This window comes from Symphodus melops (genome assembly GCF_947650265.1).
Source record: "Symphodus melops genome assembly, chromosome: 6".
Classification (NCBI taxonomy): domain Eukaryota; kingdom Metazoa; phylum Chordata; class Actinopteri; order Labriformes; family Labridae; genus Symphodus; species Symphodus melops.
The window spans coordinates 1,619,817-1,644,587 of record NC_136696.1 but is presented as its reverse complement, the minus strand read 5'-3'; the positions used below and the strand labels follow the sequence as shown (position 1 = coordinate 1,644,587).

Sequence of the window (24,771 nt, the reverse complement as noted above, 5' to 3'; positions counted from 1 at the left end):
GTACACACACACACACACACACACACTCACTCTTATCCAATCACACCTCAGACATTCTGGCAGCGAGCTCTGGTGGCGTGCCAGAGTTTCTCCTCCCGCTCGTCTCTCGACCTTGAATCGTCTGCTCGTGAACAAACGCCTCGTCATTCAGCGTCGTACTCTCGACCTCGCCGCTGAGCGCCGATGACTCACACAGGAGGAAGTCTTTACTCCTCCGCAGATATTTTAATGCATGAGACGGACTTTTTTTTTTTAAAGCTGCTCCGACTCCCAACGCCGGTCAAACAACACCTGTCTAAACCCCCCCTCCATGTTTTCTGCTCCCTCGCTCAGACAATCCTCAGCCGTGAATCTTTTATATCCTGAGCTTTATTTAGAGCTCGTCTCCTCCTCCAGAGGAAAGGAACCAGTCTGACATCACGCTCCATCCAAAGAGGAGTCCTGTGTGAGAGATCCATCTGCTCTCCCCAGAGCACAATCATTTTAAACTTCATAATATCAACAGATCTGCAACACCAGTCGAAGTCCAAGGTTTTAAAGCTGAGTTCAATCAGACCAGTATTTGGAGACTTTCTGAGGTTTAGGAGCTACGTCCTTAAATCTTTACTAGCATCATATCAGTGAAAACCACGTCTGGTCGACCTGTCAGAGGAAGAATAAGAACATCATAACTCCACTCTCTCTCTCTGTGTGTGAGTCCTGACTGTCTCCAGTGAGGGAGAAGCTGGAGTCCTGCTGGCTGTGTTGTTGTCAGAGCTGTGTTTACATGGCTCCTCCCCTTGTGTATAAAAGCTGTTTGAGTCAAGAAGAAGAAGAAACATACTCACTGATTATTTAGATCATTCTGTGTCAGTTTACATGAAGCTAGCAGCTAACTAAAGAGCGCTAACATTAGCATGCTAACACTACTATGCAGCACACAGGTGATTGAAGCTACCAGCTAACTAAAGAGCGCTAACATTAGCATGCTAACACTACAATGCAGCACACAGGTGATTGAAGCTACCAGCTAACTAAAGAGCACTAATATTAGCATGCTAACACAACAATGCAGGACTCAGGTGATTGAAGCTACCAGCTAACTAAAGAGCGCTAACATTAGCATGCTAACACTACGATGCAGGTGATTGTGCTTGAATCCCTGTTTAACAGTCGAGCTCAGGTGCACTGATGAGTGGAGAAGATGCACATTAACACTGAAGTTCTCAGCTGAGTCTCCCAACAGGAAGGTTGATGGTTCGATCCCAAGGTCCTGCAGCCACATGTTGATGTGTGCTTGAGCGAGACACTTAACCACAAGCTGCTTCTGCGGCAGCGTGTAAATAATAATAATAATAATGATAATAATAATAATAATAATAATAATAATAATAATAGTGATTGACGGGGTGTGAATGTGGACGTGTGACCTGCAGCTCGAGTCCATATTTACCTTCAGTCTAAAGGGAGAGGAGTCCTGAACACGTCACGTGATGAACATTACACAAGAGGAGAAGACTCCTGACAGCCTGCAGAGTCAGCTGTTATAAATGTAGACTGCTCCCCCTGCAGGCTGCATGTTGTACCTGCAGTTGTTTACTGCAGTCAGAAGGAAAAAGATTGTCTCAGCGGGCGCTCCAATGAATCGTCATGTTTCAGCTTCTCCAGCAGCTCTCAGCTCTTCTGACTACTTTAATAATTCACATTTCTACCTTCAGAAACGTCGCACAAGCATTAACCCTTCGTGTGTTTCTCTGTGGAGGGAAGAAGCACAAACAGCTGCAGTCCTTCATTAACGCTCTTAATGACGGCGGCTGAGACGACGGCGTTCATTTAGCAAGAAGTGATTAAAGGAGTAATTCACCGTTTGTTCATCGTTACGAAGGAAACGATCAGCGCGACAGAAAAGTCATTACAGACGTGTGTCAGCGTTCACATCGCATTCATTCATTAGTGTGAATGGATTCTTTCACTGCGGGGAACAAACCGTCAGTGTGTGTGTGTGTGTGTGTGTGTGTGTGTGTGTGTGTGTGTGTGTGTGTGTGTGTGTGTGTGTGTGTGTGTGTGTGTGTGTGTGTGTGTGTGTGTGTGTGTGTGTGTGTGTGTGGAGGAACACGGTGCACGACTCTGACGGGAGTCTGACACTTCTGGATCTCACGTTTTAAAATCTTGAATGATCAGAAAGCAGCTTTAAAATAACGACAGATCTTCAGCCAAAGGCCGAGCGAGAGGAAGAGAGAGAGCGCCCTATCACCCAGCAGTTAAAACAGTGAACGTCACGTGGTCACGTGTGGATCATAGAGATGCAAACATACATTTATGTCCTCGTCTTCTCTCCCAGCAGGCACAGGAAACGATCCGACCCCCCATCTCGCCGCCCCCCCGCCCGCCCCAGTGACGTGCACTGTATGGTGCATCCCTCTCATGGAGGACACGGCGGCACGCCGGAGACGGGCTCCCCCGTTCTCGGCCACTTCAGTCCACGGGACATGCTGCGGAGTCGCAACCACGTGCCCGTGGACAGCCCCGAACGCCGGCGCCGCACCGGCCACGGCAGCCTGACCAACATCAGCCGCCACGAGTCGCTCAAGAAGATGGAGAGCCCGCCGATCCGCCGCTCCACCTCCTCGGGCCAGTATCCGGGCTTCAACGACACCCACCACCATCACCACCACCACCACCACGGCGGGAAGCCCCTGGACCCGGAGACCATCGCACAGGTCAGCGCGGGACGAGCGGCGAGCAGACCGCAGCTCCCTCCACCATCAAAGCCCTGCCCCGCCCTGTAAACACATAGTCAGTCCCTCCTGCTTCCTCCGGCTGCTGCTGTGCTAAACACACGAGCGTCACAGTCAGACAGGCTGCAGGGGGCGCCGCTGCACAGGGGGCGCCGCTGCACAGGGGGCGCCGCTGCACAGGGGGCGCCGCTGCACAGCGGGCGCCACACAGTAGAGTTAACAAGCATGACCAAAAACATGAGATCTAAGGAGTAGCTGCCTAACGAGGGACAGTTTGAGGGTTAAAGCTGAGCATGCTCAGATCAACACATCCTGTCTCCTTCACTACACGGAGTCATGAACACGCAGAGCTGCTGCTGCTGCTGCTGCTGCATGTTTAATGCTCGCTCGCTGTTTTCTTTAAAAGCTGTCACTTGGATCCTCTTTTAACATCACTTCTTATGTTCACCATCCTCCACCTTCTCTCTACCCTCCCTCTCTCTCTCTCTCTCTCTCTCTCTGCTCATCCTCTCTCTCTCTCTCTCTCTCTCTGCTGCTCGTCCTCTCTCTCTCTCTCTCTCTCTCTCTCTACCCTCCCTCTCTCTCTCTCTCTCTCTCTCTCTCTCTCTCTCTACCCTCCCTCTCTCTCTCTACCCTCCCTCTCTCTCTCTCTGCTGCTCATCCTCTCTCTCTCTCTCTCTCTCTCTCTGCTGCTCGTCCTCTCTCTCTCTCTCTCTCTCTCTGCTGCTCGTCCTCTCTCTCTCTCTCTCTCTCTCTCTGCTGCTCGTCCTTTCTCTCTCTCTCTCTCTCTTCTCTCTCTCTGCTGCTCGTCCTCTCTCTCTCTCTCTCTCTCTCTCTCTGCTGCTCGTCCTGTCTCTCTCTCTCTCTCTGCTGCTCGTCCTCTCTCTCCTGTCTTTTTATCATCCTCCTTCTTCCTCCACTCCTCTAACACATGTTCTTCCCCCCCCTCTCTCTCCCCCCCCCTCTCTCTCTCTCTCCCTCTCTCCCTCTCCCCCCCCCCTCTCTCTCCCTCCCTCTCTCTCTCTCTCCTGCAGGACATAGAGGAGACGATGAACACTGCTCTGAACGAGCTGCGTGAACTGGAGCGTCAGAGCTCAGCTAAGCACGCCCCCGACGTGGTGCTGGACACACTGGAGCAGCGGCAGACGTCCGGCGGCGGCGGGGGTCCCACGCTCGCCGGCTCCAGCGAGTCCCTCAGTCCCATCCACGGCGTCATGCTCAGGTCCGCCGCCAACACCGAGCCGCCCATCCGCCGCAGCGCCAGCTCCTCCAGCGATACCATGAGCACCTTCAAGCCTGCTGTGGCGCCCCGCATGGGCGTGCAGCTCAAACCGCCCGCCTTGAGGCCCAAACCCATGGTGCTGCCCAAGTCCAGCCCGGCCTCGCAGTCTCATCCCGCGTCTCCTCAGGACCCCCTGGACAAGTCCTGCACCATGTGACTCTCCAACGACGGCCAGCCGGCTGCAGAGGACTTCCATGTTTAATCTCAGAGTGTAAAACAAGATGAAGACTGATGCAGGAGAGAGAGAGAGAGAGAGAGAGAGAGAGACTCCCTCTCTCGCCCGTCTTAGAGTTAGTTGATGATGAGTGCAGGAGGGAGTAAAGCTGCTCCTGAGACTGAACATTATACGTTTTAATATCTTTCTTTTCCTTTTTTATGAATCTAAACAACAAATCACAAAAGCTTCCTTCAGTTAGAAAAGGTCGAGTGTACAGACGCTGCACGGCGCCCCCTGCTGTTCAGCTCTGTGAGGGCGCATGGACTCTGAACATGTAGATCTCTTATTATGAAGTTGCTGTGATGACTGAAGAGCCTGAAACCACAAACGGTACTTTGTTGACAGAGCGGTCCAAAGATCAGCTGTGTGCTCGCTCACAGATGATGACATGTGACTATTGGATGAAACCACTACTTCACTTTGAGCCCTGTTTGAATCACTCCCATACTTCCTGGGGCTCCATGTGGCCTGCAGGTCTGACGTGGATCATCTCATACCTGCAGTGTTTTCAGCACATATGCTAGATTATATGGAAGACGTGCTAACTAACCCAAAGACGTGACGTGTGCAGACCCCCCGGTGGCGGCGCCCTGTAGAGGCGCCGCAGGTAGCCATGGACCTGATGACTGTTAGTGTGAAAGCTTTTATTCATGCTGCTTCTTCCTGCTCGCTCTGCGTCCTCCTTTAAACCTTCGTCTGATGAGCACGCGGCTGTCAGGAAGCGTCGCCGTGACGGCAGCATCGACATTCCCAGGAAAGATTGAGTTATGTCTAAACCTGACTCCTCGGTGCCAAAGCTCCTTCGATCAGTCAAACTGAGTCGTTTTAAAAGACGACTCCAGGATTTAGATTTTCACCTGAGTTTGGACGTTTTCTCACATGTCATGTGATCGTTTGTGCAGAGGTGCGCCCCCTGTCTGCCCCCTCTGGAATGACATCTGAAGTGGGTGCATGTTTTGTGAGTGTTGATGCGAGCAGAGGGACACAGACGACCGGCTGGTTTTCTGTGAAGATGAAGAAGAAGAAGAAGAAGAAGAACTCGCTCTGTGTGAATGATGATAATAATCCAAAAAGATGAAGATGATATATGACTCACTAACTTACTTTATTTTTGTAATCCTTTTTGTTGTTTGGGTTTTTTGAGGGGGGGGAGGTGACGAGGGGGCGTCGAATAAAATATACCGCCTTGTAAAAAGCTTCTGTCACTCTGCTAACGTCATCACCTGTAGGACTCAGTGTCGCCCCCCGCAGGCTCCACACTGCGCTGCTGTGTTCACCTGTAGGACTCGGCGTCGCCCCCCGCAGGCTCCACACTGCGCTGCTGTGTTCACCTGTAGGACTCAGTGTCGCCCCCCGCAGGCTCCACACTGCGCTGCTGTGTTCACCTGTAGGACTCGGCGTCGCCCCCCGCAGGCTGCACGCTGCGCTGCTGTGTTCACCTGTAGGACTCGGCGTCGCCCCCCACAGGCTCCACGCTGTGCTGGCGTGTTCACCTGTAGGACTCAGCGTCGCCCCCCGCAGGCTCCACGCTGTGCTGGCGTGTTCACCTGTAGGACTCAGCGTCGCCCCCCGCAGGCTCCACGCTGTGCTGGCGTGTTCACCTGTAGGACTCAGCGTCGCCCCCCGCAGGCTCCACGCTGTGCTGCTGTGTTCACCTGTAGGACTCAGTGTCGCCCCCCGCAGGCTCCACGCTGTGCTGCTGTGTTCACCTGTAGGACTCAGTGTCGCCCCCCGCAGGCTCCACGCCGCGCTGCTGTGTTCACCTGTAGGACTCGGCGTCGCCCCCCACAGGCTCCACGCTGCGCTGCTGTGTTCACCTGTAGGACTCAGTGTCGCCCCCCGCAGGCTCCACGCTGTGCTGCTGTGTTCACCTGTAGGACTCGGCGTCGCCCCCCGCAGGCTCCACGCTGTGCTGCTGTGTTCACCTGTAGGACTCGGTGTCGCCCCCCGCAGGCTGCACGCTGTGTTCACCTGTAGGACTCAGTGTCGCCCCCCGCAGGCTCCACGCTGTGCTGCTGTGTTCACCTGTAGGACTCGGCGTCGCCCCCCGCAGGCTCCACGCTGTGCTGCTGTGTTCACCTGTAGGACTCAGCGTCGCCCCCCGCAGGCTCCACGCTGTGTTCACCTGTAGGACTCGGCGTCGCCCCCCGCAGGCTCCACGCTGTGTTCACCTGTAGGACTCGGCGTCGCCCCCCGCAGGCTCCACGCCGCGCTGCTGTGTTCACCTGTAGGACTCAGCGTCGCCCCCCACAGGCTCCACGCCGCGCTGCTGTGTTCACCTGTACTCCTGAAAGTGCCTTTGGAAATGTGACACGTCCTGATGTTCATGTGTGTTTGAGAGGACGCAGCACAGGACCGTTCACCCAGAGTACGTAATGACAGGATCAATAATGGACACTGCACCTTCATGTATATACGTGTATATATAGCATGTAACATCATAACAGATCCAGGGTTTATACCTCGGAGGATTTCTTTCTAATAAAGGAAATAGTTTGTAGAGTCTCAGCTGGGTTTGTTTGTTTTCACTTCACATTATAAACAGGAAGAAGAACAACAGAGCAGTAAACATAAACACACGTGATTACAGGACGACTAACGATCATGTATAAACATCATTACAGTGATTTTAGATCATTTGGGGTGAATATTTGAATATTAAACATCATTTCTAACCTAACTTTTAAAAAAAGGCCTCCACCTGGTGGTCAGTGTTGGAACTACAGAACACATTAAGATGGATGAAATCAGATCCTGTGAGGAGTGACGGCACCCGTCCCAGTGTGTGTCTACTACGTGCTGACGTGTTCGGCGATGTGCGGCAGCTTCACTGGGAGTCGGTGCTGCCCGGACCGGGCTCCGGCGGCCGCGCTGTTTGCAGGCGTGAGAGTGTTCCTCTGTGTGTTCCAGGCTCTACAGCGGGACATCTGGAGAAAACAGAAGAAGAAGAAGAGAGCGTCCATTGTTTGAGGTTCTGTGTGTTTGTGTCTGCAGCTGCATCAGGGACGTGGTTTACCTCAGCGATCTGAACCTTCCTCTCCCACATGTGGACGGTCTGCTGCAGCTTCTTGTGTCTGTCCTTGATGAGAACGTACTCCTCGACTCCTGGAGCCTGATAATCTGTGATTTGGCGACGCAGGTGTTGGTTGAGCGTCTCTGCCTTCACCTGCTCCTGAAGAGGAGACGGGATTAGATTAAGGACCAGGAGATACGTTTGACAGACCTCTACTCTACATGGACCCTGCAGGGACGGGTCCAAGTGAGTAGTATTGACCAATCAGGTCAGGTCAGACCTGACTTTTAATTTGGCGGTTTTAGATCTATAAATAATGCAGCGCACAGAGAAGGCAGTCTGGGCTGGAGGTCCTTCATGAGTCTTTTCACTGACCTCCTGAGCGTGCCGTATCTCCTCCTCCATTTTCTCCAGAATCTGCTTCCTGTGTGTGATGTCATTGCTCAGCTCCGTGGACTCCCGAGTCACACTCTGCAGCTTCTCCTGTCACACACACACACACACACACACACACACACACACAGCTGAAGTCAGACTGATTGTTACCTCAGGTTGTTTTTATTCAGTGAGGATATTATTTCAGTCAGCACCACTTTAGTTCTCTGTGTGTGTGTGTGTGTGTGTGTGTGTGTGTGTGTGTGTGTGTGTGTGTGTGTGTGTGTGTGTGTGTGTGTGTGTGTGTGTGTGTGTGTGTGTGTGTGTGTGTGTGTGTGTGTGTGTGTGTGTGTGTGTGTGTGTGTGTGTGTGTGTGTGTGTGTGTGTGTGTGTGTGTGTGTGTGTGTGTGTGTGTGTGTGTGTGTGTGTGTGTGTGGCAGAAAGGAACAGCACACACTTCTGCTGCTTCTGTTAATACAAGTTAAAGCAGAGAGAGAGAGAGAGAGAGAGAGGGAGGGAGGGAGGGCGGGCGAGAGGAGCGTCACAGGACAGAGCAGCTTCAGTAAGGCCGGGTGAGTGCAGTTAGCCAATAGGATGCTTAGAAGCAGGTCAGCTGGGGCACTTATGGTGCATTCAGGAGGTGTCGGACACAACGGAAAAACGAGTTTCACGGATAAAGACTGAACATAAACGGCTGACTTTCTGTGTGGGGGGGAAAGTGTGTGTTGTTATTAATTCACATGACACACACACACACACATCTGACAAGCTGCCGACTTTACAAACTGAGATCACACTCAGGTTCCCAACTTCAGTTTCCGAGGAGCCCCTGAATGCAGCATTAGATCAGCTGTTATCAATGAAACACTGGAGTTACCTTCTGTGAGCTGAGGACACGTTGGACCTTCAGACTGTGGACTTGAAGTGGCTCCAGGTCTCTGTGGACCGTGTGCACGGTGGACTCCTGGAAGACGTCCTGAAACGACACACGGAGCGCTCGTCTTCTCTGGCTCGCTGTTAAAGCGCTCAGATTTTCACTTCCTACCTCGTGCTCGGCTCCTGCTGCTTCTCTTCTGTGAAGAAGCTGCTGCTGGAGCTTCTTCTCCCGGAGCTTCAGCGCCTGGTTCTTCACCACAAACTTCTCCAGCTGTGAGACCTTTGACGAGCAGACGAGACTCAGGAGTCGTCATGGTGACACGAGAAAAACTAAAACACACGTTTATTATTTATATGAATCTAAACATTATGCAAAACATATATCCGTCCATGTGGGAGGCTGGAGTGAGAGCTGGACAGGCTGTCAGCCAATCACAGGGCTTTATGTATTTACAACTTATCATTTAAAAAACAGCTGTGAACACAACAGCGTTTTATACATCTACTGATTTATGAGTTAAGGAGTGTTTGGATCTTTGCCTGTGATCGGAGCTTTACTCCACTTTACCGTGAATCACATCTCAGTCATGTCCGAGTCCTCGTAACTCGCCGTGGTCGTCAGCTGACCGTGTGTTTACCTTGGACTTGTCTGTGATGGCGTGCAGCAGCTTCTCCGGCTGCTTCATGTCCAGCCGGTTGTCTTTCAGAGGTTTCAGCAGTCTGCGTTCAAACTCGCTCTGAGCCCTCCGGATGTCTGAAAGACGCATTTCTGCCTCTTGTAAGGAAGCCTGGAGGGCCAAAAGGATCCGTCAGAGTGGGCGTGTTCTTTCTGTGTTTTCAGCGTGTGTGTGTGTGTGTGTGTGCGTGTGTGTGTGTGTGTGGTTACCTTGTACTCGTCCTGAATCCTCTCACGCCTCTGTCGGACTTTCTCTTGGTCCTGCTGCGTGTCTGTCACCTCTCTCCGGGCCACGTACAGTTTTTGTTCCAAGCTCAGCTGCTGGAGGCGATCTGACACGTGTGAGCGTGACCTCCGCCTCCGCCCGCGACCCTGAGAAGCACGTGTGGTTGTTAGTGTACGAGGCGGTGCGTTCAGGGAGCAGCGAGTGAATGAACTGGAACAACAACATCTCTTATTTCTCTCCACTCTGAACTCTGAAATAAAGTTTTTCTGACTGTGCGGTTTCATTGTCTTTCTTTTCCTTGGATGTTTTCTCTTCTTTATTTATATTCTGCTTCTGTATCTTATTCTACTATTTTTTAAAGTTGTATTTATGTAACTAGCCCTTTTGGTTTTGATTTTCTGATTTCTGTTTTGCTGCTGCAACACCAGAATTTCCCCCCTTGGGGATCAATAAAGTAATATCTGATCTTTTATGATTCTGCCTGAAAAAAAATTAAAAAAAATAAAAACGATGCTGTAAGAAGTACAGAACCACGTGGTAGGAACAGAATATCTAATAATAATTAAATAACAGAATATATCAGAGTCAATGTGAAGCTGCGAGAGCACGAAGCATGTTTTAGATCTCCACTTATTCATCTCACATCTGCAGAGTTCACAAATATATAAATATAATATATATATATAATACTTTATATAATATAAAGTTAGCATGAGAAAAACAAGCTCCTTTAGCTCCTTTAAAAAAGATCCCTAAGAAAACAACAGTTCATTACACTGGAAGAAGTCTCGTCTCTGTGTGTCTCTTACCCCTCCAGCTGGACCGTCTCCCCCCGTCTGGGACAGGAGGTCATGAGGATCAGTGCGGCTGATAAAGCGTTCAAACAGGTCGACCTCTGCCTGGAGGGCTGCACTGGAACGTCTCGGGTGAAAATGGACGTCACAAACTGTCACATTATGCACAAAGACCACTGATTTTTATCGCTCTATAAATGTTTGGGTGTGTTTTGAGACTTAAGTTTAAAGGTCACATATTACCCAGAATCCTCTTCTCCATGATCCTCAAACTCTTAACATGTGTCTCTAGTCCGTCTACAAACCTCCCCAATGATGAGAAAAGTCCATCCTCTCCACCTGCTCCACTTTTCAGACAATGTGTGCTCAAACAGGCCGTTTGGAGATTTTCCCTTCATGACATCACAAAGGGCAGTAGCCCCTCCCCCAGGTGGGTGACACTCCCACAGCTAGCTCGGTACTTTTACTTCACATTTCAAATGTGTTCTTGAAAATGTTTGAAAACTTTTAACTTTTTTTAACTTTTAACTTTTTTCTTGACATTTTGGACTTTCTCTTTTGGACATTTTGACTTTTAACTTTTTTTTTTTAACTTTCTTTTTACAACATTTTGACTTTCTTTCTGCTTTTTTCTTGATTTGTCGAACTGTGGGGAAATAAAAACCTTCCTCTTCTTCTGTCTCATGTAAACATAATCAAATACAAAGTCTGTGTAAAGACAGAGAGCCTCATACTGAGTGTGAAAGCTGCTATCAGAGCTAGCTGCTCGAGGCTAACGGTAGCATGTCTCTTTAAGAAGTCTACAGCATAGACAGAGTCACACACACACACACACACACACACACACACACACACACACACACACACTGTTCTTCTGGATAATTTGTTTTCATTACTTCAGTTCTTGGAGCAGCTCTTCTTGTTCTTTGGTGACTTCTTCTTCGTCGTTCTCCATCATCAAAAGCTCGGCCTCCATGGTTGCTATGTGGGTTGCTAGGGGAAACAGAACGACGGTCTCGGTTGCAAAGGCTGCAGATGCATTTAAGTGATGTAGAAATAATCGGAATATGAGAAACTCTGTATTATTCAGACCCAGCAGAACTTTATGGGGCTCATTTGTCCATGTTATCACGACAGTCGATTATAAAACCGAGTTAAACGGAAGACTGAACAATAATATAAAACATATGAGCTGTTGTTGCCTCCATGTTTTTCCCATTACGACACGAATATCCAAATATCATTATGGAGATTGAAACCGGAACAAAAAGTGGCCCCAACTATTCAGACTGTATCTGCAGTAAATCACAGGGCTAATAATCAGGGCCCTGAGGAATAAGGATCCATTCAAACATCTTTGTCACCTCTCTCAGATTTTTAAAAATAAAATACTGAATATGTCCAATATATCATATCTCTTGAAAATTTAGCAGAATTCACCTTTAATTTTCTCAAAAACTGTACAGTAAAATCTGCTGAGAATCACAGGGCTAATAGTCTGAGCCATGGGGTATAAGGATCCATTGAAAGATCTTTGTCACCTCTCACATATGTTTCAAAATAAAATACTGAATACCAATAATAAAACATGACATCTCTCAAATGAAAATTGAATGGAACAAACCTTTTAAACCTTCTAAAATAAAAATATTAAAATCTTCTGAAAATTCTCATTTTGTTATTTCATATTTGTCTGTTCCTGCAGGGGGCGCCTTGTTGTGAATAACTCTTATTCTTCATCCAATCAAAACTGCTGAGTCATCAAAACATTCCCCCCGTACAGTGTGTGTGGATGGAGACATGAGCTAATCACACCTATTTGGTTTTTTGAAGCAGGCTGTAAACATGTTCATGTCTGCTGTAAAAACAGGCTGTTTGAATGGGTGTGTATGTGACTTCCTGTGCTGCTGCAGCCAGCCTCTAGTGGACACTCCAGGTACTGCAGCCAGCCTCTAGTGGACACTCCAGGAACTGCAGGATTTGCTTCACTTTTCAACACTAGAGGTTTCTGATTGGTTTTTAAAGTGGGACGTTCTCTGACCCGAGGACGTCTTTAACTTTGTCAGAATCTGTAGATGGAGAGCAGCTTCTGGTTCAAATGGTGCAAACAATAAAAAACACCGGAACAAATTCATTATGGCATTAAATCTCTTTATTTTCCCCTTTCTCCAAGACATGAAGCGATGCAGCATTACATGTGTGGCACAAGCTACATTAAACATCCTCACACACACACACACACACACACACACACACACACACACACACAGTCTGCTGAGTATTTATAAACCTCATGAAGCTCTTCTTGGTACGCTGAAACTAAAAGTGGAGCTCTAACAGCAGCTAAAGGCAAGTTTATGTTTTAGAGTGAATGTGTGTGTTAATCTGCTGCAGCATCTCTCTCTCACACACACACACACACACACACACACACAGGTGGTATTATTTGGTATAAGTGGAGGGCACACCCGGCTGCGTGTCAGACTCAGACGGGTCGCTGTGGGACTTTCTGTCTGAGTCATCATTAAAAGCTGAACACACGGGGAACAAGCTGCGCCGTGTTTTCCTCGCCTGTCGTCAGCCGACCAAACTCTGCTCCCTCCCCGTGTGTTCGCTTCAGCTCGGTGGCGCCCGCGGTGTCGTGCCTCTCGTTGACCTCTCCGACGCCGCCTGCCAAAGTGATCGAGAGCCGTTCAGTGACGTAGAAAGTTACAAAAATATGAACTGAAAGAACAACGAGCTCTCGTTTCAGGCAGGAGACGTTCAGAGAAGTGACTACGAAGATCATGTGACACAGATCTGATTGGCCCAGGCGGGGGGTTTGCTGTCGTAGGGGACGGGGTCTCTGGCAGCGGCGGCGGAGGATGAGGACGCCGCCTCCTGCTGCGCCTCCTCTCCTTCGTCCCTCTCTCCCTGCTCGCTCGCCCCGCCTCCGCCTGACCACGAGGGGAGCTCCAGACCCGGCTGTGAAGAGAAGGGTTTCTCCAGAACCTTCAAGACCCGCTGGACCTGCAGAGAGGAAGTAGAACCATTCAAAGAGCTTCATTAAACTTTATTAAACACAGTGACGTTCACACAGCAGTTACACCAAAGAGCTCAAAGATGAAAAACATCTGAGGGCGAGTCTCATGAAATATAAAAGCTCTGCAGCATTTCATCATACCAGAACTTAAAGGAGCATGTGGCTCCGCCCCCTAGTGTTTAAAATGAGTACTGCAGTCTAAACTCGAATCATCACAGAGAGCTGTCTCCTCTCACACAGGTCAGCATGTGGTGGACACTGTAGCTTCAGTGTTTAGCCAGCTCTGCATGTGGTGGACACTGTAGCTTCAGTGTTTAGCCAGCTCTGCATGTGGTGGACACTGTAGCTTCAGTGTTTAGCCAGCTCTACATGTGGTGGACACTGTAGCTTCAGTGTTTAGCCAGCTCTGCATGTAGAGACACTGTAGCTTCAGTGTTTAGCCAGCTCTGCACGTAGAGACACTGTAGCTTCAGTGTTTATCCAGCTCTGCATGTGGTGGACGCTGTAGCTTCAGTGTTTAGCCAGCTCTGCATGTGGTGGACACTGTAGCTTCAGTGTTTAGCCAGCTCTACATGTGGTGGACACTGTAGCTTCAGTGTTTAGCCAGCTCTGCATGTGGTGGACACTGTAGCTTCAGTGTTTAGCCAGCTCTGCATGTGGTGGACACTGTAGCTTCAGTGTTTAGCCAGCTGTGCGACTCGTCTGGCAGGAAGTGAAACACAGAAGCTAAATGTGAGGAAAGAGAAAAGTTAAAAAAAAAAAGGCCGTCACCTCAGAGAAGTCTCCGCTCTCTGCAGCCTCAATTGCATTCTGGGCGATGTAGTTCCTGAGCACCACGCGAGGGTTGGTGCTGTCCATCACCGCCACCCTCTCGTCCTGCACGGCCTGCACGTCACTCTGACCCTCCAGCTCGCGGCCCAGACGCTTCCTGCAGGAACAGAGTCGACACGTTCAGTATGTGTCAGTCAGGACGTGCAGTTCCTCCCCCCCCCCCCCCCCCCCCCCAAAGTGAACAATGTAGAGTTGCAGCGGTGCGGGCAGCTCTCACCTGTATCGTGTGATCCAGCGGCTCCACTCCTCGCCGTGTTTGGCGCTCAGCTCCTCCTGGTTGGTCTCCATCAGCTCCTTCAGTTTGCTCAGTTTGTCTAACTGCCTCGCCACCGTGGCCCGGTCCGAGATCATCTGGAACAGCGTGGGGTTGCTCTGAGCCATGGAGAGGAGCATGGCCAGCTCTCTGTGGAAACACGAGTCGTACGGTGGACATTTTCTCAAACCGAGTTTCATGGAGAATATGAAGCAATCTGCTCCCCAGATTACAAATCAGATTCTAATATCTGGTTAAGTGAACCTTCAAAATCTTCCTCTTTGGTTTAAAAAAGAAAAACGTTGATGTCAGCGTTTGCAGCTTTCTGCAACAAAATGAAAACATGGAGAAACGTTGCATTCAGGCGTCGCAGGAGGCCGCGTGGTCACGGCGCCCTCATCACACCTGAAACACAGGCTCCTCCCCCTACAGTCACTACTGAACCCCGAGAGAGAGAGAGAGAGCGCCCCCCACAGGCTGCAGCGTGCATCACCCCACACATCGCCTGTGTCCTCCAGGAACACTACACCTCTGTTTGCACATGTGCAGCATGCAGGGATTTGTTTGTTGTTAAGAAGATAAATCTGGTTCATCAGCCGTCGTAGAGATCGTGTTTGTGCTGCACGCTCGGCGCTCTCACCGTGGATCCATGCTGGGCTTGTTCGCAGCCTTGAGCTCGTCTAAGGAGGCGCACTGCTGCAGCAGGAGCTCCGAGGCGTTCTTCACCGCGTCCTCCTCTCCCTCAGCGTCTCCCTCCGCCGGGCACGAGATCTGACTCAGGCTGCGGAAGGTGTTGGTGAAGTCAGCGCCTGCAGGACAGAGAACACGCTCCTCTTAGACTCCTCCCACTGTTTGGAAACAACCTCTACGTCAGTGAGTGTGATCTGTAAACCGAGCTTTGGATGCTCAGTGTGTCACTCCCACCACCAGGGGGCTCTCAATCAAAACAATAACAAACCATGACGCCAGCTGAGCTCTGGTCGGCCTGGGAGGGACACACAGACCTTGCACTGGTCCCGTTCTCGCCCCCTCAGACTCGCTGGTCTTGAATATGATCGTGTCACTTCTGAGAGTTCTCCTCACCCGTGTCGTGCATGGTCTGCAGCAGCTCCGTGATCAGGATCTCGTCCTCAGGCTCGTCCTTCTTCAGCAGGCCCAGCTTCTTCCTCATGTTCTGCAGGTAGAACCCGTTATAAAGATCCAGGTACTCGTCGATGACGGTCTCAGCCCGGTCGGGCGGCAGCTCCGGATCCAGAGCCTCGGCCAGCTTCACCAGGTTCCACCTGCAGACGGCCGGCTGGGCCTGGTACGAGTATCGGCCCGAGTTATCGGAGGCGTTGCAGATGAAGTCTGGATCAAACCTGAGCACACACACACACACACACACAGATGATTTATCTGTAGAATAAAGGTCTGACTCTGACCCACATCAGGTCTGCTGTCTGACCTGTCCATGAAGCCATAAGGTCCGTAGTCCAGGGTGAGTCCCAGGATGCTCATGTTGTCCGTGTTCAGGACTCCGTGACAGAAGCCGACACACTGCCACTGAGCCACGAGGCGAGCCGTACGCAGCACCACCTGCACACAGAGACGGGGCACGTAGAAGCTGAAACCATCCAAAGTCTTAACGTGACGTTGATCAGGACGCACACTCAGATTAACAGGATTACAGGATCCTGGCAGCTGGATCCTCAGTACCACGTGCTGTCACAGATAAACCTCTGGGACCGGTTCAGAGACTTTAATCTGGACCACAATGAGCCAACGCTGATTCACGTTTCTTTTGACCAAACTGGATTGAATAAACCTGATCCAGATACAGACTTATCAGGGCTTTAAATGAGCGTACAAACGTTGTCCACAGGGGGGCGCCAAACTCCACACATACAGTGTGCACTGGCAGGTGGCAGAGCCTCCTCCCACCCTCTCACCTCTCTGAAGAAGGCCACGTTCCTCTCCACCCGGTCCGAGTGATTCTGCTGGATCTCGGGGTAAAACATCTCGATGACGTAATCCAGCATCTGAGCCCTGATGTCATCCCGTCCGTAGCTCGGACCCTGGCGGCCCGTGAACTCGTCAGCCGGCTTGAAGATCTCGAACGACCCGAACCTGCTCGAGAGAGAGATGACGCCTGAGACGAGCAGCTTCTCCAGAGCTTCAGACATCCAGGATATAAAGGTGACTCACCTGAGGAAGGTGGGGGCGATACGGAGGACCACCGAGCACCTCTCGTGGCGAGGGTTCCCGCTGTAGTACACGTCTCGGATTACCCGGCTGTCGGAGGTGACGACAGAGCCGGCTCTGGTGGTGGGAATACCCAGGAAGTGCATGACCTCGCTGCACAGGAACTCTCTGATGCTGGAGCGCAGAACCTTTCGACCGTCCGCTTGTCTGCGAAGGACAGAACACGTCAGAAAGCTTTACAGACCCATGCAGAGTTGGCTAAACACTGAAGCTACAGTGTCCACCACATGCAGAGCTGGCTAAACACTGAAGCTACAGTGTCTCTACATGCAGAGCTGGCTAAACACTGAAGCTACAGTGTCCACCACATGCAGAGCTGGCTAAACACTGAAGCTACAGTGTCTCTACATGCAGAGCTGGCTAAACACTGAAGCTACAGTGTCTCTACATGCAGAGCTGGCTAAACACTGAAGCTACAGTGTCCACCACATGCAGAGCTGGCTAAACACTGAAGCTACAGTGTCCACCACATGCAGAGCTGGCTAAACACTGAAGCTACAGTGTCCACCACATGCAGAGCTGGCTAAACACTGAAGCTACAGTGTCCACCACATGCAGAGCTGGATAGACACTGAAGCTACAGTGTCCACCACATGCAGAGCTGGCTAAACACTGAAGCTACAGTGTCCACCACATGCAGAGCTGGCTAAACACTGAAGCTACAGTGTCCACCACATGCAGAGCTGGCTAAACACTGAAGCTACAGTGTCCACCACATGCAGAGCTGGCTAAACACTGAAGCTTCAGTGTCCACCACATGCAGAGCTGGCTAAACACTGAAGCTACAGTGTCCACCACATGCTGACCTGTGTGAGAGGAGGGGGCGGAGCCAGCTCTCTGTGATGTTTAGAGTTTAGACTGCAGTACTCATTTTAAACACTAGGGGGCGGAGCTACAGACTGCTGCTTTAATGTCTGTATGACGTTCAGTACCCATCATGGAATTAAACAGACGAGTTATGTCGCCATAATGTGATTAATGCCTGTCTTGTTTCCATAGTAACAAAGGTGGCAATCCAACATTGGACAGTTTCTTGGTTTCAATCATCACATGCTGTAATCACGTTTAGATACCAACATGTTGATCATGTATGTGTGCCATGATGCTCCACCAACATGTTGATCATGTATGTGTGCCATGATGCTCCACCAACATGTTGATCATGTATGTGTGCCATGATGCTCCACCAACATGTTGATCATGTATGTGTGCCATGATGCTCCACCAACATGTTGATCATGTATGTGTACCATGATGCTCCACCAACATGTTGATCATGTATGTGTGCCATGATGCTCCACCAACATGTTGATCATGTATGTGTGCCATGATGCTCCACCAACATGTTGATCATGTATGTGTGCCATGATGCTCCACCAACATGTTGATCATGTATGTGTGCCATGATGCTCCACCAACATGTTGATCATGTATGTGTACCATGATGCTCCACCAACATGTCGATCATGTATGTGCGCCATGATGCTCCACCAACATGTTGATCATGTATGTGTACCATGATGCTCCACCAACATGTTGATCATGTATGTGCGCCATGATGCTCCACCAACATGTTGATCATGTATGTGTGCCATGATGCTCCACCAACATGTTGATCATGTATGTGTGCCATGATGCTCCACCAACATGTTGATCATGTATGTGTACCATGATGCTCCACCAACATGTTGATCATGTATGTGTACCATGATGCTCCACCAACATGTTGATCATGTATGTGCGCCATGATGCTCCACCAACATGTTGATCATGTATGTGCGCCATGATGCTCCACCAACATGTTGATCATGTATGTGCGCCATGATGCTCCACCAACATGTCGATCATGTATGTGCGCCATGATGCTCCACCAACATGTTGATCATGTATGTGTACCATGATGCTCCACCAACATGTTGATCATGTATGTGCGCCATGATGCTCCACCAACATGTTGATCATGTATGTGTGCCATGATGCTCCACCAACATTTGTTGTTGTTTCTAAATGCTCATCTTCGCACAGTGTCTTGAAAGTTTAGTAAATCTGTACTTTGATCCTTTATATGTTTGTATTCTTTGTTAGTTTACACTTTGACTGTTTGACTAACACTGTATAAGATGATGTGCATGCTTTAAAGGAGAGGAGTGAAGGTGTGTGATTCATGAACAAAGTGCTGAGTCACACCTGTCTCTCTCCTTTCACAGTAGTTTAGAATCAGACTGTGTTGATCTTTCATTTCATGTTTAAAGTCTGTGCAGCTCACTAACTAAAACATGTTGTTGGACATTTATTTAAAGAGTAAAGTCGTGAACACAAACATGAACTGAGGTTGTCTCAGAACACATGATGAAACCGGAAGCAGCCCTTGTTACATCAGCTTCTCATTAAATCATTAACTAATAAGAGTAGTTCTTTAGTTAACTGTTGTAACCATGACAACGACACATCTGTTCCTCACAACAGATGAATAAAGTGAGTTGACACAGATCTACCTGGAATAAGGAGTCAGTCCGGCTCCTTTCACCTGGATCTCCCAGCGGCCGCTCGGGTTTTCCCGGAGCAGTTCGGGATCCTTCGGGACCATGACCTCTCCGAGGTAGCAGGCCGCTCCGTCGCCCAGCTGTCCGGCGAACTGTCCGAACTGGTGTCCGCAGTAACAGTGCGCAGCGGGCTCGGACCCGGGCATGACTCTGGACCCACTCAGGTACTCTGGTCCGAGCGGGTCGTTGAGGACCTGGTCCCCACTGAGCCCGAGCAAGGCCAAGGCTTGATGAGACACCGCCACGAACCGGGGCCGGGTCAGGGGGGTCGGCTTGACGCGGGAGAAACACGCTCCCTTCACCTGCCGGACCCCCGGATCCTCGGACTGGTCCACGGGGAGTCTCCTCAGGGCGACGTTGTCAAAGTTGATCCGCTCCAGAGGAGACCGGCTCACCACGGGACCCATGAGGTCCATTCCGCTCCTCGCGTGCAGGAGTCTGATCGCGCGCACACAGCCTGGCAGGAAGATCCGGGACCGTCCCAACCGGGGTACTAGATAATCCATCCAGACCGGGCCATCACCGGGATCAGCTGATCACGCTTTCATAAGCCTGCTGCTACAGCGGATGTTTGTGAGCCACCCGGTGTCACATTATTATCAGTCCGTCCAGAAACAAACGGGGAAGACGGAACTGTTTAAACCGGAACTCAAATATAAAATAATAAAATAATGATAGTTGTTGTTGTGACTGTCTGTATTAAACATTTTAGACATCAGTTCTTTTTTTAATTAAACTATTATTATACTACTGAACTGTTAAACATTGTTGTGCAGTTTAAAAAGGAGCAGCATGTTTCAGGCAGATAAAGTTTCTTTACTTAAAAGGTTTCAATTATTCATTACAGAAGTCGGGCATCAATGAAAACGATCAAATCTAATACAGCAGGCATTCTTACAGTTCAAACACAGCAGATGATGAAGATGATGATGATGAAGATGAGGAGAGAAAGACTTATTGTACCGCTCTCCATCTTCTTTTCTAACCTCTCAGTCTTTATCTGACCAAGTGGAAGACGAGCCGAGTTCAATTCATTTTATATCTAATCCCACAAATCAAAGACGTCTTTCCGACTGTCAACAGAAAAAACACCTGGAAGTGGCTGTAGGCTAACAGTGGAGTAAATGCTCGTTCAGACTGGTTTTAATGGGAGCACTTGAACGTGCGATAAGAAGCTGTCTGATGGAAACAGGTCTGAGGGTCAAAGGCAGCAGTGATAGCAGTGTAAGGCTTCCAGGCGTCCGTCTCCACTCAGGGGGACGGATCCAAACTCCTTCATGTCCTCTTTGTAAGCAGGCTTGACCACTGATGATGCATATTTCATAAAAGTACAAACAGCTGGTCGATAAAGGACCAATGAGGGCCTCGCACGAGGACGACTGTCTTTCTGTCAGAGAGAGAGAGATGCATATTTTCATGTCAGGTAGAGAGACGGCCTCAGAGCGGAGGTACACTTTAAAAAAAAAAAGGAATGAGTAGATGTGTGCAGCCTGAGGCACAGCTGAGCCCGGCCTCGGGGTCTCCTGGACGCCTGAGCGAGCGCAGACCCACACGGGCTGCCGTGTACGCAGAGTAACACAAACAGGCCGCTGAGCCACAGAGGAGCGTCAGGGGAACACCAGGCACTTATCTGTTTGTGTGTCCAGGACTCTGAGTCTTCCACCATCGTGTGTGTGTGTGTGTGTGTGTGTGTGTGTGTGTGTGTGTGTGTCTGTGTGTGTGTCTGTGTGTGTGTGTGTGTGTGTGTCATGAAGAACATTCCCTCCGTGTCGATTATTCCAGACGTGTCGCTCCTTCAGGACTTGATGCTGTTACTGACCCGACTCTTATAAAGTGCTGGACTTGAAAAAAGGACCGTTTACTGAAAACTGCTGGAGACGATGCTCAGTCCCTGTGTGTGTGTGTGTGTGTGTGTGTGTGTGTGTGTGTGTGTGTGTGTGTGTGTGTGTGTGTGTGTGTGTGTGTGTGTGTGTGTGTGTGTGTGTGTGTGTGTGTGTGTGGGGGGGGGGGGGGGGATCATTGGCATTGGGACTCTTTACAAATTGCAGGATTTGTAGAAAATAGAAAAAGGAGTACTGTCGAGGTTTCTTTGGCAGTACGGCCCTGCAGCGTCGACGGGACATCAAGACGAGGTGGGAGGCTCCGCCCACTCCTCCCCGAGGTCCCTCTCAGTTCAACGTGTGAGCTGGTGAAACATTTCCTCCAGCCTCACTTCCTGTTTTTTTTTTTTTTTGTGTGTTTTTTTTTTTTTAAGGCTATTGGTGAACTTGACTCAGAGGCGTGGCGAGAGGCGGGGTCACGCAGGCGGCGGCGGCCGCAGAGTGTCCAGAAAAGACTGGATGGAAGGTGAAGACAGCACCACCCGACCCAAACTCCCTCCCGCCCTGTAGCAGGCGTATCCCAGCATCCCCATCACCACGCCCTTGATGACGGTGCGCAGCACCCAGCCGAACCTGGAGGGCGGCGCCACGCTGTGGAGGAGACGGCTCACGGTCACGCTCAAGGTCATAAAGGGACAAACTGGGAGGTGACACAGGACACACCTACCTCATGATCTCACTGATGTTCAGCTGCTCCTCCCAGTTTCTTTCTATTCCAGGGACGTGACCCATCCCCACCACGCCGACCACCACCGCCGGCACCTCTGCACGGGGACCAGACACACACCGGCTACAGGCTACACTCTTTATATATATGATCATGTGATGTGTGTATGAAGCAGTAAAGAGCGACAGTGCTACGTACTCTGGGCGTTGGGCGGAGCCTCCACGCAGCGCGTCGCCTGGCGGAGCGTGTGTGTGAGGTAGATGTCTCTTTCAGCCACGATGGTCTGATGGAGAGCAGGAAACTCTCCGATCATCTCCGACATGGTCTGCTCCAGCAGGTCCTTCTGTTTGCACTTCTCCACGTCCTCTTTGCTGGAACACACACGCACACACGCACACACACACACACACACAGTGTTTAAAATGGGTACTGCTGTCTAAACTCAGAGGAAGAGTTCTGATTGGTCCTGTAGCTGCAGTAGAGGGGTTCCACCTCTAGAGGGCGGTAACCTCACAGATGTTTTCAGCTGGTCTGTGGCTTTAGTTACTTCCTGTCCCCTCTCTCTCACACTCACACACACACACACACACACACACACACACACACACACACAGGTGAACTCGTACCTGATTGGGTCGGACAGGAAGCAGAGGCCCCACGCCAGACGGGCTTTCTGCCACAGGCTGAGAGCAGCGATGGCCCTCTTGAAGGTGACGGGGATGGGCCGGTCCCCGAGGTGAAACTTACAGAACGGCACCTGTCCCGCCTGCGGAGGGGAAAAGACGGACGTGAGGAGTGAAAGAGGAGCAGCGCTGGATGACAAGAGGCGGAGTCTTACCTCCTTGAAGGCCTCTCTGAACTCTCCTCCCGGCGCCATGCCCAGCTGCTCCGTGATGTGAGCCGACACCTTGAGCAGCAGGATCTGCATCAGGCCCGACATCAGCCCGTTCTAACAAACACAAAACACGCTCGAGCTCCTCGTCCAATCACAATCCTGCGTGTTGAAATCTAATGACCCCGCCCCCCCTTCACACCTGTTTGATGGCCTGCTGGACTTTATCCAGGTTGATGTCTTTGGCCTCCTTCAGCAGCGTGTTCTCATCCATCTTCAGCATGGACACCCTGTACTGACACAGCTCCACCACCACCACGTCTGGCTGCACGGCGCGGATCGTCTGTGTGAGGGCGAGGGCGAGAGAGAGAGAGAGAGAGAGAGAGAGAGAGAGAGAGAGAGAAGCTATGTGCAGCACGTCCCTTTAAGATGAGGCTGTGTTTGGTGTGCTGCGTTCTCATTGGCTCACCGTGGCCACGTCCTTCTTGCTGCTGTCACTGAAGTGCGCCGTGCCCACCAGGTAGAGGAGGCTGCCGTCGGCGGCGGTGAGACGGCTCACCGTCTCCGGGAGCTCGGGGGACGCCTGGCGACGCTGTGCTCGCAGCTGCCAGAGCAGCTCCATCGCTTCTCCATCAGCTGGGGGAAAAAAACGACACGGAGACGTCGATGACTCGCCATCGGAGATACGACAAGAAGATCTTTACATTCTCCAGTCGAGGTTTCACATCTCGCTTTAATTATCTCCTGATTTGTCTCACAAGGACTCAGCTTCAACACTTCATCACACCTCGTCTGATGTGCAGCCACAGGTCGAGCTTTAATAAATCAAACTTTAGTTCTAATCTAAAAAAATGTGCCGCTGGAACAAGAGAAACTTAAAGTGAATGAAGGATTCTTCCTACAGTGTGTGATCATTAAACACGAGAACTTTACTTGAATCATATCAATGTTTAAAAATCCAATTATCCTGACGACCCTAAACACACCTCAGCCTCTGAACAGGAAGGGTTCGGTTGTTTAATAAACGACACACACACATCGAGGGACTCGAAGACGGTTTTTTACTAGCATGTTTAAATGTAGCTTCATGATGAGACAGTTTGTGAAACAGGAAGTGACGTAAAGACACAAACAGCTCACAGAGGCCCGGAGGGAGACACGGAAGCTCCTCTTCTGAAGGATCCTCCGCAGGTCCCACCGACTCATCCTGTCACAATCAAAGAACACGATGCATGAAGTCCAGACAGGAAGACGACCACACAGTGTGACGTCACACAGAATAAAGTTTCTCCAGAACTCTGAAATATATAAACATGAAGTTCAGAACCAACCTCCGAGTTGTTGTCTTGGTCCATGTTAGGAGAACTGAACGCTGCAAGAGACAACAAATCAATAATATATTATTACAGTGAGGCGTTCACTGACAGCCGGCTACTGTGAGGCGTTCACTGACAGCCGGCTACAGGACAGTGTAAATGACGGTGAGGCGTTCACTGACAGCCGGCTACAGGACAGTGTAAATGACGGTGAGGCGTTCACTGACAGCAGACGTTGCAGCAGTTGAAGCATGTTTACGAGCTAACGTGGAGACGAACTTGGACTTTAAATCTGACATGTGCCGGTCCACGGGGTTAGCGTCTCACGGGGCTCAATAAAGAGATACTCAGGTGTACGAACCCGGTCCTGACGTCACTTCCGGGTATGGAGGCTAGCTGCCAAATGATGACAACAGCTAACTGGAGCTAATAATGCTAACACGTCCCGGTAAGAGTTCCGTCCAATGACACACGTCGTAACGCGTCACGTGTACTGATCACGTGTCAGTTATAAAACACGACATGTTGTTTATTTAAAGTTGTCTCCGGATAGAAAAGACTTACTGAGTTAGCCTGATGTGTGTCAGCCTGATCCGCGTCAGCCCTTCACACTGGGTGCGTTCACGTGTCGGCGACATCATCGGAAAAAATCACCACCGTGCTACCTTCACGTGCTCTTTGGAAATATCGTACACTCAGGTTCTCTGGTTTGACAAAGCGACACACATGGACACTATAAATGTACAAATATAAACAAAAAAACATCCTTAAAAAATAGTGTGAACTTTGTTTTCACATTTAGAGGTTGAAACTTTGTCATATTTATTTTTTGTGAATATAAATTGTATCCTGATTCTAAATGTTTGTTTTTATTCGTAACATTTAATTATAACATTTAGAAACAACATGAAACCTTTAGATGTAAATATATAACATTTATATTTTCCGATGACGTCATCTCGTCTCAGGTGTTCGTTTCTCAGACCGGCTTCAGGTGTTGTTTGTTG

The 24,771-nt window shown here is 50.1% G+C and overlaps 4 protein-coding genes and 1 long non-coding RNA gene across 7 annotated transcripts in view; 2 read left to right on the top strand and 3 right to left on the bottom strand.

Annotated features, from left to right (window-relative positions):
• The window catches only part of LOC306825924 (SLIT-ROBO Rho GTPase-activating protein 1-like), a 16,673-nt gene extending 11,078 nt beyond the window's left edge, over positions 1-5,595 (top strand). The window contains exons 13-14 of the mRNA XM_079346896.1: positions 2,321-2,699; positions 3,752-5,595. Of these exons, the coding sequence (XP_079203022.1) occupies positions 2,321-2,699; positions 3,752-4,156 (784 nt within the window). The 3' untranslated portion in view covers positions 4,157-5,595. The remainder of the gene's footprint in view (positions 1-2,320; positions 2,700-3,751) is intronic.
• Positions 5,596-6,624: 1,029 nt separating this feature from the next.
• On the bottom strand, positions 6,625-11,390 carry cfap263 (cilia and flagella associated protein 263). The gene is made up of 9 exons (XM_079346770.1): positions 11,073-11,390; positions 10,192-10,303; positions 9,367-9,630; positions 9,119-9,268; positions 8,650-8,760; positions 8,482-8,580; positions 7,605-7,712; positions 7,224-7,388; positions 6,625-7,143 (listed from the first exon to the last, which is right to left on the bottom strand). Exons 1-9 carry the CDS (start codon positions 11,150-11,152, stop codon positions 7,009-7,011), a joined length of 1,224 nt encoding a protein of 407 aa, XP_079202896.1. The 5' UTR covers positions 11,153-11,390; the 3' UTR covers positions 6,625-7,008.
• A 922-nt stretch (positions 11,391-12,312) lies between these two features.
• selenoo1 (selenoprotein O1) lies at positions 12,313-19,709 on the bottom strand. The gene is made up of 9 exons (XM_079345534.1): positions 19,022-19,709; positions 16,470-16,673; positions 16,214-16,391; positions 15,730-15,860; positions 15,366-15,643; positions 14,923-15,091; positions 14,247-14,432; positions 13,970-14,126; positions 12,313-13,185 (listed from the first exon to the last, which is right to left on the bottom strand). The coding sequence occupies exons 1-9, from the start codon at positions 19,573-19,575 to the stop codon at positions 12,961-12,963; spliced, it is 2,082 nt and encodes a 693-aa protein (XP_079201660.1). The 5' UTR covers positions 19,576-19,709; the 3' UTR covers positions 12,313-12,960.
• A 176-nt stretch (positions 19,710-19,885) lies between these two features.
• On the top strand, positions 19,886-20,825 carry LOC306825053. Its single transcript, XR_013779215.1, has 2 exons — positions 19,886-20,624; positions 20,655-20,825. It is a non-coding gene; the product is annotated as an uncharacterized lncRNA (long non-coding RNA).
• A 133-nt stretch (positions 20,826-20,958) lies between these two features.
• trabd (TraB domain containing) lies at positions 20,959-24,425 on the bottom strand. 3 transcript variants are annotated; one of them, XM_079345536.1, is made up of 10 exons: positions 24,329-24,425; positions 23,780-23,820; positions 23,589-23,655; positions 22,918-23,084; positions 22,651-22,791; positions 22,455-22,565; positions 22,243-22,382; positions 21,815-21,987; positions 21,617-21,713; positions 20,959-21,540 (listed from the first exon to the last, which is right to left on the bottom strand). In XM_079345536.1, the coding sequence occupies exons 2-10, from the start codon at positions 23,801-23,803 to the stop codon at positions 21,366-21,368; spliced, it is 1,095 nt and encodes a 364-aa protein (XP_079201662.1). In that variant the 5' UTR covers positions 23,804-23,820; positions 24,329-24,425; the 3' UTR covers positions 20,959-21,365. The 3 variants fall into 3 exon arrangements, with proteins under 3 accessions (XP_079201662.1, XP_079201663.1, XP_079201664.1); XM_079345537.1 differs by lacking the exon at positions 24,329-24,425 and adding an exon at positions 24,126-24,316; XM_079345538.1 differs by lacking the exon at positions 24,329-24,425 and adding an exon at positions 24,044-24,073.
• Positions 24,426-24,771: the final 346 nt, after the last annotated feature.